Source organism: Peromyscus eremicus, chromosome 5, assembly GCF_949786415.1.
Source record: "Peromyscus eremicus chromosome 5, PerEre_H2_v1, whole genome shotgun sequence".
NCBI classification, from domain to species: domain Eukaryota; kingdom Metazoa; phylum Chordata; class Mammalia; order Rodentia; family Cricetidae; genus Peromyscus; species Peromyscus eremicus.
This window is the reverse complement of record NC_081420.1, coordinates 35,514,120-35,534,561: the sequence shown is the minus strand read 5'-3', so window position 1 is coordinate 35,534,561 and position 20,442 is coordinate 35,514,120. Positions and strand designations below refer to the sequence as shown.

Below are 20,442 nucleotides of genomic sequence, written 5' to 3'. Positions count from 1 at the left end.
GGAGGACATTCCAGGGATGTGCACTCATTTTACTTTCTTAAAAACAATGCAGCACATCTAGAGCTTGAGATAATTGTCAACCTTATTAGGCAGCAGCACAGGTTATAAAAAGGCGAAAAGGCAAATGTCCTCATAAGATGACTTCAAGTCACCCAGACCTGACCAGGCAGTGTGGTCATTTTCTTGAACTGCATACTGACTCTAAACAGCAAAAGGGCAGGTATTATTGACATTATTACCAGTCGTATTTCGTTATCACTTTTATGCACTGTACTAGGTTTCAATATCACCCCCCCACCCAAATTAGTTCAGGGTGGAAGGGACAGGGAGAGAGAGTATGGGGAGAGATGACCTGAATTGGGGTACAATGTAATCTTATCTAGCAGTTTAGAAAAATAAAATTTGCAGATAAATGAATGGAACAAAAAACAATAATTTTAATGAGTTAACCCTTACCCTAAAATGCATACATTTCATTTCTCTTATTTGTGAATACTAGTTTTGAATCTTCAGATTTGTGTATCTCATTTGTATTGTGTTGCACTATTCCTAGGGATACATGAATAGACATCTACTCACCACTTACAGGTGAAAGTATGGAGAGCACCAAAGTCCAACTTGGTGAATGAATGAGTTTCACTGTGGCTACCTATAGCTATCTGTATGAAGTGATGCTTACAGGAGCAGAAATGAATCAAAGAGCAAACCACCATAACCAATCCTGTCATGGACGACATTTCACAAAAGCTGGAACAATGAAGCATTGTATCCAACCTTCATGCAGCTCAATGGGTTGGAGTGTATGTGTATCTTCTTCAGAATTTGCACTTTGTCTGAGCTCTTCACAAAGTTTAGCTGGTCTGTGACTATTACACTTATCCTGGCTCCTCTCTGCTTATTTCAAGTAGCTTGACTAATCTGTCTTCCATAGACAGTTTTGCATTCCAGCTTATATACTCTTGTGGATGGAGGTACTTAGTGAATCTGGTCAATTTCATGGAAATTCTGAAGCTATTTGAGTTGTATACTTCCTGTAATAATATGCTTCCCTGTGAGACAGAATGTTCACCTCCCCTTGAAAATCCCTTCCTTTTACTTCCCTGTAAATATCCTGTGTTTCAATGGGCTTCCTGGTAAGATTCAAGCTTTTAATCTTAGAAGCAACTGTTACAAGACAATTTCAAATACTCAGAGATGTCCAAAAATTAGTAATAGTCCTTGGACAGCTGAGAGTGGTTTTTTTCAAGGGAGAGAAGTTAGAATGAAGATATATATGATAGGGTTAAGGAAAAATGGAATAAGAAATGTTAAATGATGTGAGGGATTGTAGGGCAGGACAGAAAAAAAATATAGGTAGAGATAACTTAACACTAAAGGCTTTCAGAAAAAGTAATGTGAAAATTTTTACTACAGTGGTTTCCTAAAATATAAGCATATGCTTACATTTTAAAAAGCTCAATGGAATTATCCTACAGTGGGACAACAATATCCATATTAGACACCACAGGATCACATGTAAATGCACCTGGTTAGGAATGGGTCACTTCTATCAAAATTGTTGGCCAATGAGAGCCTCATAGACTGTCAAACAATACAGGTTACTGCCATTTCTCTAGGTTACCCTCCAGAACATGATAATTAAACCCTATCACTGAAGACTCTGCTATATTGAGCCATAGTAAAGCCTTGTGAGTATGTTGGTTTATTATTTATTAACCTAAGAATGTTTATAGCAATTCTGGCAAATAGAATAATAAAATACAGGAAAAGAAAATTCATGAATATTTACACCAAGCTTTATTTATCTCACTGTCTTCTTCTGGATTTTCCATCACTCAGTTATTCTAATCTTCAGTTTATTGGTCTCTTTTAATCTTTGCTTCTTTTATCCTAGAGTTGTGGCTAGTGATGTTTCTGCTATCCTGTTTCTTTCCTTTCAGCCAAGCTGACTTTTTTACGTTGACTTTTTTTGTATAACTACTCCATGATATCTCAAATTTTGCCTGGACTCAGTCCTTGTCTACAAACTTCACAGCTTCACAAAACCCAAAACTGGATTAATTTTACTTTATTTTCCACATCTAAAGTATTTTTTCGGGCTCTAAATTGCCTTCAATACCTACATTGATATCCATGGTCCTTTACCATACAGCCATGAATCTTCCTGCTGAAATTATAAATCCTCTATAAAAACCAGGCTTTTCCTGTGATTACCCAAGAGTAATGTGAATATCATACTATCATAGGAGATTACTAGTACCCATTTAGAAGAAAAGTGATTTATACTTATTTACTACTTCTCTAAAGTGCTGTATATGTGACTACCTCAGAGTTTTGTACATAATCAGAATAGTTATATCATAGAATATTCAAGAAAAATTGTTAGATGTGATATCTTCCTATTTGTCAGTGCTCCATCATGCTTTCAGGTGTCCAGCTCTAAACCATCAGCATCTTGAAACTCTGCTTTCATACTCTCATCAAATTTACCACTGAAATTCTACTGATTTATTTTGACTGAGTGCATCAGCCATTATATTGATCCATATTATATTATATTATATTAAATGAAATAAATGAAATGAATTAAAAATTTAAAAGGAATGTGTACTTAGAATTTCACATTAAATCTGTTGTTTCTAAAGAATTAGATTTTATTGTATAAAAGAGATCCATTATAGCCATGCATGCACTGAGGTGAAACAAAAGCACTACAGTTCGGGTTCAACAAGGCTCATGTCAGCAGGACATTGCAGGGTTGTGCAGTCCGCACTCATTCATTAAAACACTCATTTTTAAAGATCTCTCGGCACCTCAGCAACTTAAAGTAAGCGTCGATCTTATGAGTATCCCTTCTCAGGCAGCGGACCAGGTTATAAATGGCAAAAAGGCGAGTGTCTTCATCAGATGACTGCAAGTCTGCCAGTCCAGACCAGGCAGGGTAGGGATCTTTTTCAAATTTCTTCTGGCTCTATACATCAAATGGACAGGTATTATTCACATTATCCCCTCATGAGTTCTGTTTCTCTCTCTCTCTCTCTCTTTTTCTTTCTTTCTCTCTCTCTCTCTCTCTCTCTCTCTCTCTCTCTCTCTCTCTCTCTCTCTCTCTCTCTCTCTCTCTGTGTGTGTGTTTGTGTAATAAGCATGATTTGGATGTCAGTGGTCAATTTTGGGTAAAGTTCTTCCAGTGAAATCTACTTTGATTTTTGAGAAAGCTGTTCTTACATTTATCTGGAACTCATGGCAGATCTCCTTAAGTCTGAGTCATTATTCTAATGGCTACAAAGGGAAGATGCCACATCACCTATTTGACACAAATCCTGGAACTGGACTCAGGTCCTCACACATGGAAGGAAGGCACTTACAGACACGAGACATCTCCCAGTGCACATTCCTTATAAATTTTTAATTAATTTTGGTAAAACACAGAAGACTATAAATATATAATGAAAAATCCTTGAAATTGGGGTAAATGCATTAGACACCAAAACATAATTTGGAGACAGGCATATGTATTTTCTGACATGCCACTGATCTCAGATGAGATAGATCCATACACAAGTGGACAGGAGATACTATTTGGCTGTATATATGGAATTAACTAAAAGACAGTGAAAAGGCTAGTATCAGTACTTTCCCTTCAGGGAGTATTTCATGTTCTCAGTACTTTCTCTGATGTGTCCTTCATACCATATTAGTTCTGGTAGGGTGTCCCAATCCTTTCCTTCCTTTCAGATAAATCCATTCTACATTGTATACACTCTATTGAATCCTTGAACATGGGCAGTATATTTCATTTAATGTACTGTGTGCAGGCAATCCAGGCAATGACTGTTGTATGATCAACTGCACATTAGGCTGTAGTGTCCATCCCATTCAGGAAAGCTACTGTTGAAATGACTATAAGGCACAAAACTATTTTCTAGAGATCACTGTCCTAAGGGCATATATATATATATATATATATATATATATATATATATATATATATATATTTTAGTTTTTAATGTTGCCTCTGGTTTATTTATTTTTTTTTCCTAAGGGCTTATTAAGTGACCGTATATTTGAGAATCTCAAAAATCTTTTTGAATTACACAATTCACAAACTTTATAAATAGAGTGACCAAAGCCTCATGTTGAAACAGCTTACCCTGCTAAGTATGATCTTCATTCCTTCCTGAAGCGCACGGGTTCTGTTCCTCACAGCATTGGCTCTTTTAAGCATTTTATCAGAAGCTTCCTTGAGAGTGGGCACTGCAGAAATCAGGTGTTTCAGCGGTTCTTCCCAGGCATGGGAAATATTGATCATTGCTTTCAGAAGGTCTTCAGTCTAGGAAAACATCATTGGACATCACCTTAAACTAAGTGACATACAGCTGTGTAGATAGATACTTGTGGATTTTTCACAAGGGAGGCAAACTACAGTGTATTTTTATTAGTAGTAATATATGTTAATGACTTCAAAATACATAAATATTACCTAAAATAAAATTTCAGCTACTGAATTCTACTTTGCTAAATAAAACAAATTGGGTCTTAATAATTTTGACTGTTCAAAATGATCATGTTTCATTTTTCATTTACATTCTACCATTTGTCCTAGTTATTTGAACTGTTCTCTTTGATTGCTTACCCTGCCTATGAGAAAATTAGGTTTATAGGGCTCAGGAGGTGTCCAAAATATGATGCATATTACTTAGATGCCAACAATGTCAGGAGTTAAAGCTTCAAATCATTTCTATACTGCTGAATCAAATTGGTCTCTCATATACTTGCTTGAGAACTTTTTACTATGATAGAATATTAAAACATGTGACTTTAGACAAAATACTTATCAAAATCAAATCCTACTTTACTTGTATCTGCAAGCTTCCTGCTGCCCTTGATTCTAGAGGAGTTGCATATTGACTTGTATAGAAGAAAAAATATTTTAAAGTGTTCCAGGCATTGGTAGAAATCAGAATGGAATTTTGACCTGGTAACTGTTAATACAAGGCCAGAGTCATACAAAATAAATTCCTTAGTTAGCTATTTAATATGATGTTTGTAAGTACTCTTACAGGCTATGAAAATAAAGACTAGAGAGGAATTCAACTATAATCTAAATAAAAAGTTTATAAATGAAATGGAGTCACCAATGGTGATAACTAACTTATTACTAGCAGTATTAGACAAAAGGAGTAAGAATGATTACATGACATGAAAGAAGTTTAGTGTCAATTATTACTTGATGTGCAAGGGAAATGACTTCTGCATACTGTTTGGAGCCACAATTCATTGTCTTCTGAAAAGTACTATTATCAGATGCTACTTTTCAACATTAAATATTTCGTGTTAACAGTGTGCTGTTCATGTTGTGTAGAAAAGTAATCTGTATAAATGTTTTGTTCTGTTTCTTTTTTTATTATAAACATACTTTATTCATGAGAATATCTTTATATGAATTATTTGTTTTGATAACACCTAAATGACTGCAAAAATAGTCTGTGAAATGGCTATATATATATATATATATATATATATAAAGTTTATATAAATAAAACTGATGTTTATGACAGGTAGCCAGAGTGAAGAGATCATAACACATATACATTAAATTTTTAGAGTTATGTAGATGTCTTCAAAACAGAAGTCACCCAGAGGCACATGATACAGTATAGAGAATAGTCTTTTGTACAGTTAAGATGTAGTTTGGAAAAGGAAGATCAGTCAGGGGAGACTGTATAAATTAGGATGGAACAGAAATAGGTCCAGGAGAGTTTAGAAAAATAAGAAGAATGGGCACATGACTTAGTTTAGTAATGTGATCCCAGAGGAGAATCCTTTAGTGCTATGTACCATAAACACAAAGGGATTTGCACTTACTCTATATGTATATTTATATATTAAAAATAAGTGTCCAGTTCAGATCAAAAGTTCCCTAGGAAAAGCAGAAGGTGTTGGTAAAAATAGTTTTCTATGAGACAATTAAAATTCTGGGACAATATGATTTGGCAGGCATTTTAGTTAGTGCTAATGTTATCATCTGTATGATGTGATTGTTCTCTGACAGTCACATCTTTTTTGATCTACTGGATCAGAAATTACTACACCTCTTGTTGGCTTAGTAATTACACAGAGCACAGTTACCTTTGTATAGAATAACTTGTTTCATAAAAAACAGGAAAGAAACCTACTTTTGTTTCATGGGCTTCCTCTCGAGACTGTGGAGTGTGGATGGAAGCAGTGTGGCATAGGCTGAGAGTCCTGTACTTGATCCAACTGACATTGAAATATTTCATGTCCTAGAAGAAATTAAATGATTTAGTTTATTGAGGATTTAGAATTGAGTAGAAACAAAATGCTATGTTTGATAAACCCTACATTTTTGATATTTAGGAACAAAAATTGAAACAGAATAATGATGGAAACACCATCTGCCTACCTTTTATTTCCCTTTCATATGCAATCTACTTGACTGTCCTCTCAATCTTTTCCTCTTTTGACTGCTCCCTTGTATTGTACTTGCTAATGTTATTGTTTGGAAAGAAAGCAATAAGATGCACCCAAACGTCTAATTACTTACATCTTTAAGTATCAGTTTTTCTAGACTGAGTGTCATAGAATTTTTACTGTATATCCATATTTAAAATAATTATTTTTCATTGGCACAAACTGATTTTTTTTTAAAAATAAGAACTGATCATTTTTAACTTGGATCTGAAATATCACCAAGTTTCAATAAAATAAAAAGTTCATGATAAATGTATTAGTCACAAATGTTGTTACAATCAGCAATTAACCATTCAATTCTAGTTCCATTTTAAAGAAATATTCAGCAATGAGTGAAGTAAGATTTCACATAAATATTTAAAGTTTCTATACTAATGATATGAAGGATGTACTTGCATAAGACATTTTGTAAGAAAATACAAATTCTAACTATCAAAGAATTTAAAAGAGTTAAAGCATTCTTAGAAATGTTGTGCAGTTAGAAGACAAGGAGAGAAGAATAACGAGTATGACAAAACTAGTATGAGAAAATAACAATGGGAATGTATATTCCCTATAAATATAGAGATATGTAATCCAAATGCTCAATTCTCAATGGACATTTGTTTTGTTGCTTCCTCACTGACAGGCCCTGATAGATGAGTTATCTCCCTGAGGGAGAGAGAATTTATTGTGTGTCTAAAGTAGCCCTTCAATTTCACTAAGACACCCATTGTTGAAAATGATAAGCTGGGATTATTTGCATTTACAAATTTATCTGTAGCTATTTTCTTTTATTATGTTTTTCACTGTTTACATGACTTCAATTTCCTTAGGTTTACTTCTCTCCACCCGCTCAACTAACTTCAGTTCCCCTGTACTAGTTATCTTCAGATCAGTAAGTCAGGAATGCTCATTAAGACAGAACCCAGGGTGTAGGACCACAAAACCAAAAATTCCAGTGAAGAAATTCAAAGTTGTTATTGTTAAAGTTAGTACAGGAAAATTTGAAATTTCATTGAATTTTTTACAGTTTTGAGATTTTATGAAACTTCATATTTTGCCCTTTATACATTTTGCTATATGATTCTTCCAATTACCTATAAATTGAATTATTTGGATTTGGATACATGATTCATTCCAATTTAATCAGTGATTAGCTATGTGAAGGTACTTTTAGAAAAGAATACAGAGGCAAGGATATTACTTACAAATTCATGGTATAAATCTGCAGCCAGAAAATATGTGGCATGAGACTGATCAACCCCTCGATAATACAGGTCTTCAGTGGACACAGAGACAGTTGGTTTGGAGGACACATGCTCCCAAAGGAGCAGATTTGATACCATCAGCAACATACATACCCCTGCTGTCAGAGAAATGGCAATGAGGTGATCTATACAAATCAGGTTACAACAGTTAAACAAGCTGGGAATGTGTTCTGAGGACTCTCTGCTTTATGATTTGGGTTGATATACCTTACTAGAGCATTCACCTTTTCAACTGGTAAAATACAGAGACAGCTACATTTTTTTAAGAAAAGTTTGACATGTGGGAGACTTTTCACAGTTTGCATTTGTTCCAAAAGAGTTTCTCAAGTTTGCTAACACATTGAGTTTGATTAACCATGAACCACAGTCTTCAAGTCATTATCTGCACATATTTGAAATTCTAGAGAATTTATGTTGTCTTTCATTTTATTAAATACATTATTATTGTAACTAATTCATTTTCCTTGTATATATCACTTAAGAATAAGGTGATTTGGTAGTTTATTCAGATTGATTTATGTGAGCAGATATCCAAGCTGAGCATACAAATTAATTATAACTTCCTATTTCTTTGCTTGATGCAGTTTATCACTTATTTATTCTCATTTTCTCAATATACACTAATTTCTTATGATATAAATTGAACACGTTGAGGTGTATTATTATTACTGTTGTTGTTGTTGTTGTTGTTTTTTCGAGACAGAGTTTCTTTGTGTAGCTTTGGTGCCTATCCTGGACCTTGCTTTGTAGACCAGTCTGGCCATGAACTCATAGAGATCTGCCTGGCTCTGCCTTCTCAGTGCTGGGATTAAAGGTGTGCACCACTACCATGCACCTGAGTTGAATTATTTTTAGTCTAGACTGTGACTTTTGAAATGGAAGAGATTAAAAAACTGATGACTCTTAAGTATCAGTAATGGTGTCCCATTTTATACTCCTGTTCATAAAGACAACACAATATAACTCTGAGAATTGCCTGTGTCTGCAACACAAGGAAGTTTGTATTTAAAAAATCTGAGCTCAGGCCAGGCGGTGGTGGCACATGCCTTTAATCCCAGCACTTGGGAGGCAGAGGCAGAGGCAGGCGGATCTTTGTGAGTTCGAGCCAGCCTGGCGTACAGAGCGAGGTCAAGGAAAGACGCAAAGCTACACAGAGAAACCCTGTCTTGGAAAACCTAAAAAAAAAAAAAAATCTGAGCTCAAACTTAATCAAGAAATTAGAATATAGAGATGCCTTTCAGCTGTGTACTGACTTGTCTCTAGATTAAGCATAATCAAATATTAGTCCCCTCCAAAATACATAGCAAATCATACCAAAGAAAATCTACTCTACAAACAATCTTGATGTAAAATACATTAAAGATTACATAGACTCTAAGAGGTACCCAGTGAATGGCTACTTACCATTTGGTAAAATCAAAGCAAGCGGCATCTTGGAGATAATCCACCACAGTATGAACTTCAACTTGGGAAAGCAGCTTCACTTGAGTGCTTCCTTCAGTCAAATTTCCACCTCCCATATATACCACCAGATTGTACCCAAAGCCAGACAGAGCTGGGGGCCAGATTGAATCAGTGTCTATAAATCTGCGACATTCTTCCCTCAAGGTTTGTTAACATCCTCTTTACATTTACCACAGTTATATGTCAATATGTGTCACACTGCATTTTCCCCAGATGGTCTGTAGAATGCAAGTTATTCTCCAAATCAGAAATCCACCTCTGTTCATTGGTTACTTATTTTCAGGTAAGCAAGAGAAAAGACTTATTCCCCAATTCTTTCCCCTAGTTAAATGTCTTATATGTCTGTCATGTCTTCTGCCATATTCCCTAGTGTTTCTGGTGATGATAAATGGTTTCCATAATCTACCCTATCTCCACACAAGTCTACCATTAGCACTGTAAAATATTTATCTCCATAAACTCAGTTAACAGTTCCAGTAATCAACAGGTCTAAACACAAAGGTTTAGAAGGCATTTTGACAAGAACTTCATACCCATTGATGAAAAGTCTACTTATAAATGCAGATCATGACATTTTTAGGCACTTTATATTTGGTGTCTTAAAATATAACATATTGATTGCTTTATGTGTCTTGAGACTTAGAACATAGCCGATAACTGTTGGTTGCAATGGCAAGTGCTGTGCCATGGTTTTCCTACTTACTACACTCTATCAATGTTGCTGATGGCTGTATCATGTCACTGAATTATAGCAATTTTAGGCAATTATCCTGAATTTCCTACATAGTGACCAGGATCACCATGAAAAGTATTCCAAGTTGTAAAAGATTCTATATCAAAGAAGCTCAAAAATTTCATTTTACTTGAGCAAAATATTCAGTTTCTTTAGGATTTGGACTAACCATTTATTTCTGCTGTGCCAATAACAACAGAGGCAGCAACATGGATAAATTTTGGTATCATGTACCTCACAGGAAAAATATCTAGAGAAGAAACCAACTTTGACCCTGGGATTTCAATTAACAATATGTGTGTGTGTGTGTGTGTGTGTGTGTGTGTGTGTGTGTGTGTGTATGTATGTGTGTGTCTCTATCTATCTATCTATCTATCTATCTATCTATCTATCTATCTATCTATCTATCTATCTATCTGCAATTCTTTTTCTGGGCCTGATGAGTCTCTTGTATAATTTTATTTTAACTACTGTGTTTATTATTTTTCAAGATGTTTTACAAAACCAGTAAAATTTCCATCTTAACCTCTCCCTTTACTTACAATAACATAAGTTTGCCTATAAATCACCCTGAAGTAAACCTCTATATTATATAAACATAAATCAACATAACCCATTCCCTTTCATATTCTTAATACAAGAGGGATATTTTCACAGTATACTTTGATGTCTTAGTATCTGCTTGACTTAAAGCCACTCTGTGACATTTAGATTCCAAAGACAGACTTTTTCCTCCCAGCCCCTCTTGATTGTTTAAATACTTGGATCATCCATAATCTTTCTATGGTAATCACCATTCTCTGGTTTAGTTCTGATTTCTGATTATAATCTAGCCAAAGTGACTGTGCCCTACTCTCTGACTATCAAACTATCACTTTTTTTCACTGACACATTATTATGTATTCATTAGTTATGTAGCAGTTTTGCTCAGTAGCAATCCCCCAAAAGATGAGAAGTTCCTATTCTCTGACTACCCAGAGTATAACTCTACAGATCAATGGTATCTAAATTTCTTATGTCCTGCAATTGGTTTTCTGCATCAGAGCAGGGACAATGTGGGGGTCACATAACCTTCAAGGTAGTGACAATTTCTCAGCATCACAGTCAGACTTAGATATGTTCTCAACTGTGTCCTAAATAGTTTCAGAAGTTGTACGATCTCCCCAGGAGTGGGTGGAGGGAGAAATTTACATTTTGCACTCTCTCCCAGTTTAGGCAGAAGGTAAAGAACAAAATCAAGCTCATTTTCCTTTACTAATTCTTTTTTACTTAATTTCTGATGAAATTAGAGAAACTGATATTTTAGTTTAAGTATCCCCTGCACAAAGACAGCTTTGCTCTAAGTTCACCATCAGGACAGTTAATGACCAACTATCACTGTGGTCATATTCAGGGCATTCTTTAATGTTAGTAGTTTTTTTTCTGGTGTTCTGATGTAAGACTAAGGCTGTAACTGTTACATCCATGCACTTTTGTTGAATAGGTACACACACACACATACACACACACACACACGCACACGCACATGCACACACAACCTTTGGTCATGTGGTGCTCTAAGGTGTTCATATATCTTTATGTATGTGTGTTTGTGAGCATATGTGTGCACTTATACTGGCCTGAGAATAGCCATGGCATCATTTTCAGAAATACTGTTAACTTCACTTTAAAAAGTTGCCTTTCTAAGCTGAACATCACTAATTAGGATAAAAAGAATGGACAGACATCCAGAGATCTTTGAGTGTCTTTCTCCCCAGTGCTTGGATTCAAGTTCAAGTCACCATACCAGGTGTCATTATTTCTGGATTTCAAATTCAGGTCCTTGTGTTTATAATGTAAACACTTCACAGACAGTGCCTTCCACATTAGCATGATGATTTACATGTATAGAATGCTGTGATTTCTGAATATCATGATTTGAAGAGTTATAGAAAATTCAGTCTTGAACTTGATATATACTTTTTGCTTTTGACAATTTGTAAAAAAATGTATATTTAATAATTTGGTTTAATATTTTGCTTAGTTGGTTTTTCTGTGTGGCTGTAAATTTCCAGTCTTCATGCAACAGAAAAAAGATTCTCAGGATTCTACTTAGTCTTCTGTGGTATTCTTATGTTTAATTTTTTTAAATCTTTATTTCCTCATTTGTTTTGTCAAAGTTATGTAGAATCATCTTACAGAGTATACTTTACATGCAGTTCTACAAAGTCAAACAACTCTTTTTTATCCATTTCCACTAAAATCATATCTTCCATCTTATTGAGCTATTTATTAAGAAATAGAATCATAAAAGGGATATGAACAAAATGTCTTAACAGAGTATGAAAAATTCTCTTCTTCTGGGAACCTCATTCAGCTGAGGTAGGAAACAGTTCTACAGCTTCAGGAAGACCCTGAAATTGATCACATTCAGTAGGATTTCCATAGCAAATATGTATGTCCTGGAAAGACAACAGGGAGATGCTTCCAGACAAATTGAGCTGACCAAAACACTCCCTGGCCTACTGTGCTCCATGGAGGAGACAGAGAAGCAGCTGGATGAACTAGGAGAGTGTCTGACCTATCAGACTGACTGAAAATCAGCTACACAACCTTTGAGCTGCTGGCATAGCATGTGTTGTGCTGTAGTTTTCTAGTTCCCCTGAGGTTTCATCCATCCTGGACTGAGCTTGGGGAGATCTAACTCTCCTTCTGTAATGTCTTCTCCTGTCTGTAACCTTTCACTAGTACTAGTGCATTTAAGCACAATAAGATCACTGGTTTGCTAAATATGGAATTTGATGATACCTTTACTTTGGTCTACCATTGTCACTCTCTCTGGTGTGAGTGAATGTGCTTTCATGTCTCCCTGAGAGGATTAGTATCATGCAATATTATCTCATATATCTGTGACCTAAAGACTGCTACTGCCATTGTCTAAGCGATGATAATAGATTTGAAATATTAAATTTCAAGAATGTGTGTGTTCTGTGTGTATGTGTCTCTGTGGGTGTCTATGTCTCTGTTTCTGTTTCTCTCTGTTTTTCTTTGCCTCTTTCTCTCTATGTTATATTCAGATGTGACTGTAAGGTACCTCCCTTTATTGGTATTTTATGGTTATAGCAATGTCTTACAAAATCTTGTTTCTTGTCCTTTGCCGTAGGCTACTAACATCACATACTTGAGTCATAGAATATGAATAAATCAAACCAGTACTAGCTTATAATACTGATTCTTACCAGATAAAATTCATACTATATAAATTATGATTCATTATGTGAGAGGAGAAAGTGTTACCAACAGTTTTATCCAGGTATCATCAAACCTGTGATCTCCTATATTGACTGGCATGTGATCATATGCTCACTGTAGCAAGAGCAGCATGAATAGTAGGACATGAAGCATACTCAACAAGATAAAAGTCATTTATGCTTTTATTAATGATGTCAGAATCTCTTGTCTGCTTATGTATAGGTCTTAAAGGAGAATTTCATTCATATATTGTTCTGCTAAAAACATTGTAATTAACTGTCCCATAAGTGCTTTGTTTTATACTCATTGATTTGGGAAGCTCTCCGTTCATATCAGCAACATTCTTATGTGCTGTATAGTTATTTATTCAGAAATTAGTAATGTTGAACACTCACAGTGCAAGTTGTTGAAGAATATTCAGCTTCCAGTGGGGTAAGTATGGATCAAGACAATATTTTTGAGAAATGTAAGGGCCATTACACACACATATTCACAGAAAATCTTTCTATATTCAAAAAAGCTGCACATGATCAAACCAGGATAATATTCCATCATCACTTAAAAAGGAGCTAATGAAGTCCTATAACATTCTGAGCTGTTACTTGTAGTGATCCCTTCTGGAGAGATGAGAGAAAATTTTCTACAGGGATGAAGGCTCTGAGAGACTACCCATGCTCAGGTAGATGATATAACCCCTTACAACTACACACTGTACTAAGGATATTTCATGGGATCAAATCAGAAGACATGAACATGGAAGAAAAAAGTGAAGGAGCAGATGTGATAGGAATTTTGAGGTAAGGTTGTGGGATGTGAATTTGCTGAGAGCACATTAACTAGTTGAAAGAAATATTAAACATTAAAAAACTATGCATTTTCATGACTCTTGTTTTAGCTTTTTTAAGAAATTATAAAACTTCCACAGCAGGGTCTCTAGACCCGAGTTTGAAACAACTAAAAATTACTTGATTTTCCTTTATTAGAAATGGAAGGAATTACTTACATTCATTTTCTTAACATAGACAAAAAATATATTTGAAATTAAAGTTTACAACCACATTATGAATAGAATTATAATTTACTAGATAGAACCAACTCTTTTTTTATTTATTTTTATATGAAAAAATCTATTTTAATATAAAAGAAATCATTAAAAAGATGGGACCTGAAACATAGAGAATAATCTTAATAGAATGGGTTTCTCTATTAAATTCTCAAATATTTCATTTTGAGTAAACAAGAATATATTGATTCTACTTGATACCTAATTTTATAAATTGTTAAATATACTTTTTTCTTCATTCTTCCCTCCCATATCTGATTATAGCCTCTGTCCCTCCAACCCTCCCAGTGACCCCTGAAACCACCCCTTTCCCCTGGGTGCACTGTGCCGCCTCTACCTTCAGAAAAGGACAGACTTCCAAGGATATCAATCAATAGAGCATAAGAAGATTCAGTAAAAGTAGACAACACACTCCTATCATGGCTTGACTAGGAAAACCTGTAGAAAGAAAAGGGTCCCAAGAGCAGGGAGTCAGGGACACTCCTACTCCCACTGTTAGGAGTCCAACTAAAACCACAAGCTAAACAGTCGCATGAAGGGTCCTTGACTGTCATTTAAGTCTCCGTGGGCCCTTATGAGCCCTGCTTAGTTGATCTTGTGTGCTGTGTTCTTCTAGTTCCTTGACCCTCTGATTACTAAAATTCCTCCTCCATCTCTTCTGCAGCTTTCCTGAACTCCATCATATTTAGGTGTGTGTCTGTGCATCTGCTCATGTCTGGTGCAGGAGGAAGCCTCTCTGATGATGATTGGGCTATGCATCAGTCTATGAGTATTACTAGAAATCATTTCACTGAACTTTTTCTGACTCAGTTGTATTTTGATCTACCCTAGGACTCTAAGTGACCCATCTTCCAGGTCCTGGCCATCCAGTCAATGAGGGGAATGTACTGCTTCTCATGACTTGGGCCTCATGTTAGATAAGTCATTGGTCTGCCATTCCCACAGGCTCTGAGCCACCATTGCTTCAGCATAGCTTGAAGGCATTACAGGTGTGGGTCAAAAGTTTTCTGGTTAGGTTGGTGTCCCTGTCATTCCATTGGGAGCCTTGCCTGATTGTGGAAAATGTGGCCATCAATATGGTCGTTCATCAGAAAAATGAGAATTGATCTACCTCAAAACTGAGCTATACCATTTTGGGGCATGTACCTATAAGAAACCCCATCCTACATGGACACTAGCTCAACAACATTCATAGCAACTTTTTTAATAATAGCTAGAAACTGGAGCAACCTAGTTGTCCCTCAAATGAAGAATGGATAAAGATAATGTGGTATATTTACATATTGGATTATTATACGAGTGTTAGAATGAAATGACATCATGAAATTTTCAGGGAAATGAATGGAACTAGAAAGAAATAGTTATCCTGAGTGAGGCAACTCAGACCCAAAGACAAACATGAAATTTCCTTACTTATAAGTAGATGTTAGCTTTTAATTAAGTTTAATCACATGACAATCTGTAGACCCAGAGAAGCTAACAAGGAGAGCTCTCTCAGGAATGGAAGGCTCTCCCTGGGAAGGGGAAAAAGAATACAGTTTGTGGGTGTACTGGTTGTGGGTAAGCATGGGGAAAGGAGGGATCATGTAGGGGAGGCAGGGGCAGAGGAGGAAAGCACAGTGAGGGACCACTGGAATACGGTACTTTCAGTGGTTAATAAGGAAACCTAATGCAAAAGAAACATTCCTGGAACCTGCGATGGTGGCCCTATGAGAGACTCCTAGTAAAGTGAGATAAGGCACCTGAACAAGCCATCTTATTTTCTTCTTAAAATCAGCTCCTTTTTTGGATTTATTATGATTAAGTGACATGACAAGATTGATATTTGAGTCTTAGAGTAAGAAAATTTTTTGTAAGTTTATTTTATTAATTTCGTTAATATTTATTTTAGATATAAACCTCTTTTTCCTCCCACTTCTTCTCCAAATCCCTCCCAACAACTCCATTCTAACCCACCCACCCCCAACACCTAGCCACTCCTACAAATGGGTAAGGACTCCCATGGGAATCAACAAGGCATGGCATATCAAGTTGAGGCAAGATCAAACTTCTTCCCCCTGCATCCAGGCTGAGTCAGTCTCCCACCACAGCAAATAGGTTCCAAAGAGCCAGCTCATGCACCAGGGACAGATCTTGGTCACACTGTTAGGTGCCCCACAAACAGACTAAGTTACACAACTGTCACCCACATGCAGGGGGCCAGGTTCAATTCCATGCAGGCTCCCTAGCTGTCAGTCTAGAGTCCCTGAGCTCAGTTCATCTGTCTCTGTGGGTTTCTCCTTCATGATCTTGACTCCCCTTGCTTATAAAATCTCTCCTTCCTCTCTTCAACTGAATTCCCGAAACTCAGGCCAGTGTTTGGTTGTGGATCTCTGCAACTACTTTCACAAGTTGCTGGATAAAGGTTCTATGACGACAATTAGGGTAGTCACCTGTCTGATTACAGGAGAAAGCCAGTTCAGGTACCCTCTCCACTGTTGATAGGAGTTTTTGTTGGAATCATCCTTGTGGATTCCCAGAAGTTTTTCTGGCACCGGGTTTCTTCCTCACCCCACAATGGCACCCTCTGTTTAGATATCTGCCTGTCCATCCCTCCCCCAACTCAATCATCCTAATCCCACATGTTCCCATCCTCATCTCCACTCCTCTAACCCCATCCACCTCCAGTTTACCCATGAGATCTCATCTATTTCCCCTTCACATGGCAGTCCATGTGTCCCTCTTAGGGAACCGCTTGTTACCTAGATTCTCTTGGGCCTGTAGATTATCCTTTGCTTTACATCTACTATCCACCTATGAGTGAGTATATACCGTATTTGTCTTTCTTGGTCTGGGTTACTCCACTCAGGAGGATTATTTCTTGTTCCATCCATGTGCTGGCAAACTTGATGATGTCATTGTTTTTTACCATTGAAAAATACTTCATTGTTTAAATGTATCACATTTTCGTTATTCATTCTTTGACTCAGGAGCTTCTAGGTCATTTCCTTAAAGTTTTTTTGCATTTAATTGTATATGTATACACATATGACTGTTTTGAGACATGCATGTAATTGCACACTTATGGCTTTCCTATAGAGGTCAAAGAATTGCAAGCAAGAGTTGGTTCCCTCCTCCAATAGTGAGAGTCTCAAGGATTGCAGTCAATTTATTAGGCTCAGAAACAAATGGCTTTATGTTTTGAAGTATATGACTATCACAACAAAATTATTGTCAAACAGTTGAGTTAACTAAACTTTCAATGCAATTCTCACAATGCTCATATTGAAGATGTCACTCCTAAGGAGGCTCATATGCCTTAAATCACTAGCAGGCAAACTATATTCCTGCTTTTATACAGGTAATTTTCCACTTTTTATGAATCTATTTCTAAACTCCCATTGTTTCATTGTGTTTTTGTGTCCATTCTATCTAAATCTGTTTTGGCTGTAAATGATTTTCATGAAGAAAGGACATCTCTGCTTATTCCTGGGCATTTTGGAAAGCTGTGTGCAAGGAGACAGTTCTGTTGTAAAGTCACATTTAGAAGAACTTAGAAAGATTTCAGGTTTCAGCAGTGACTAAAATGGAATATTCTCTTACATGTTAGAAGTAGATATCTAAAATTATTCAACTTTAAAATATTTTCAGTTCTTTGAGAAATGCACACAAATTATTTCATTATAATTCCTCCTTATTAAAGTCTTCATGAATCTCTTCCATGTTTTACCTGGCAAACTCATGTTCTGTCTCCTTCTAAAAAATGGGTAAAGAAAGTAACACACTACAACATTGTATTTAATACTTCATGAGTAACTAGTCCTAAGAGTGAGACTTATCCCAGAATTTGGTATATATTCAGTGTCACAACATTAAAGAAAAAAAAATCTTGATTTGTTTTTCTTCTCCTAAAACAGTGGTTCTCAACCTGTGGGTAATGGCCCCTTTGGGTGTAGAATGACTCTTTCACAGGGGCTGCATATGAGATGTTTATATTTTCTAATAGTAGCAAAATTATACTCAAAAAGTATCAACAAAATAATTCTATTGGTTAGGTTCTCTGCAACATGAGGAACTGTATTAAATGACTGCTCTATTAGGAAGGTTGAGAAACACTACTCTCTCAGCTATATGTTGCAGGCATTTTTTGGTGATGGGGGAGATGTTGTGACATTTTCTCTTCCTCTGTGCTGGCATTTTGTCTGCCTTAATCTTAAACAGGGTTTATACATTGTGTCACTACTGTCTCTGTGAGTTCATATGTACCTCTGCCCTACTTTTATGGGAATTGCTATTTCCTTTAAATCATACGCCACTTCTGGTTTACAATCTTTCAGTTCTATCTTCTGTTTGGACCACTGAGGCTTAAGAGTAGGGGTGCACTAAAGATATTCCATTTATGGATGCACAGTGTGAAGTCTCTCACATACTACCTAATATATAGCTAGTATCTCTATGTCTATCGTCTACTGCTACAAAAAAAATCTTAGATATGAGATGACTAATGCTTTTGTCTATAACCATAGCAATGTGAGCAGATGTCATCTTATTGGTATGCTAACATAGCAGAATAATTGTGGTTTATCTTTCCCTAGAGCATATGATGCATTTAGTCTCATGTTCTTGACCTTCTTAACCATGACAATATGGATTCCATTGCATAGAGTAGTCCTTGTCCAAACAAAAGTAGTTTTTCACTTCCACAACATGTTTTCAAATGTAATACTGTGCATTTCTTCCAGATAGATCATTAATGTTTTAGTAATGTTCAGTAGCTGGCTGAGATTGATGATTACTTGTCTACTGTGGAAACACATATAGAAACTCCAGTAAAATAAACAATAGCCAGTAGTATTGAACCTATCTGCTACAATTTCTTCACATTCTTTTTTAAAAAGGTTAATGATCTATTGAATGGTAGGGTCTTACCATGAATTTGTGGGGGTTACCCAATAGTATTTGGCCTATCTTTATGTTGTATTTTGAGCTTTCTATGGCAACTCTGTGGCCAATTACTCTGAAAGGTGTAATCTATCCCTGTAGTAGCATTTTATAGTAAAATACTGTGTCTAGATATGATCATACAAACATTATATAGTAACTCTAATTAAATTTTTATTTATGCTTATATTTCAGGACACTTCTTCAGTAGTCATTCCATATGGCTTTTTTTCATATTTTTATTATTAAGAAATTTTCTATTTTTTTTATACCAATCACAAATACTCCCTCTCCTCCCTCCTTCTGCTCCATAACCTTCTTACCCAACCTATTCCCCATTCCCACCTCCTCCAAGGCAAGGCCTCCTATGGGGAGTAAGCAGAGCCTGATAACTTCAGTTGAGGCAGGTTCAAGCCCCTAACCCTGCAACAAGGCTGTGTAAGGTGTCCCACCATAGGTACTGGGTTCCTAAAAGCCCACACATGTACCAGGAATGGATCCTGATCCCACTGCCAGAGAGCCCTTTAAGCAGGTCAAGCTATACAACTAGCTGGCCTATGCAGAGGGTCTAGTCCAATCCCATGGAGGCTCCACAACTATTGGTCCACAGTTCATGTATTCACACTAGTTTGTTTTGTTTGTCTCTGTATGTTTCTCCATCATGATCTTGATGCCCCTTGTTCATAGAATCTCTCTTCTTTCTCTCCAACTGGACTCCTGGATCTCAGCCTGGTGTTTGGATGTGGATCTCTGCATTTGCTTCCATCATTTGCGGGATGAAGGCTCTATGATGAGAGTGAGGTTATTCACCAATCTGATTACCAGACTAGGTCAGTTCAGTCATCCTCTCCACTATTGCTAGTAGTCTAAGGTTGGGTCATCCTTGTGGATTCCATATGGTTTTTCAAGAATACTTTACTACTGGTTATCCCTCCCCTTCTCTGCCCTGCCTTCCCATCACCTGTGGGGACTGATTGCTCCTTTAGGTGAAATTTTTCTTTTATCCCTTTATAATAAAAAAATCAGCATCATTTCCTGTTAAAATTACTGGAAAGACTAGAGAGGCTAGGGATACTTCACAACATTTTTAAAGAAACATATAAAAAGTAACAAGCAACATCATTCTAAATAGAGAAAAATTCAAAGCATTTCCCCTAAAGAAGGAACAAGATAAGGATGGCTTCTTTGTCCATGCCTGTTCTATGTGGTGCTTGAAATCCTGGCTAGAGCAATAAGTCAAAAAAGGAAATAAATGGTATAGAAATAATAAAATAAATAAATCACAGTAT

At 36.2% G+C, this 20,442-nt stretch overlaps 1 protein-coding gene across 2 annotated transcripts; it reads right to left on the bottom strand.

Annotated features, from left to right (window-relative positions):
- Positions 1–2,773: 2,773 nt before the first annotated feature.
- Positions 2,774–12,364, bottom strand: LOC131910420 (prolactin-3D1-like). Of its 2 annotated transcripts, XM_059262349.1 has the most exons (6): positions 12,347–12,364; positions 11,665–11,674; positions 7,683–7,840; positions 6,177–6,284; positions 4,151–4,330; positions 2,774–2,971 (listed from the first exon to the last, which is right to left on the bottom strand). In XM_059262349.1, exons 1-6 carry the CDS (start codon positions 12,362–12,364, stop codon positions 2,774–2,776), a joined length of 672 nt encoding a protein of 223 aa, XP_059118332.1. The 2 variants fall into 2 exon arrangements, with proteins under 2 accessions (XP_059118332.1, XP_059118333.1); XM_059262350.1 differs by lacking the exons at positions 11,665–11,674; positions 12,347–12,364 and adding an exon at positions 9,147–9,174.
- Between the last annotated feature and the right edge of the window lie 8,078 nt (positions 12,365–20,442).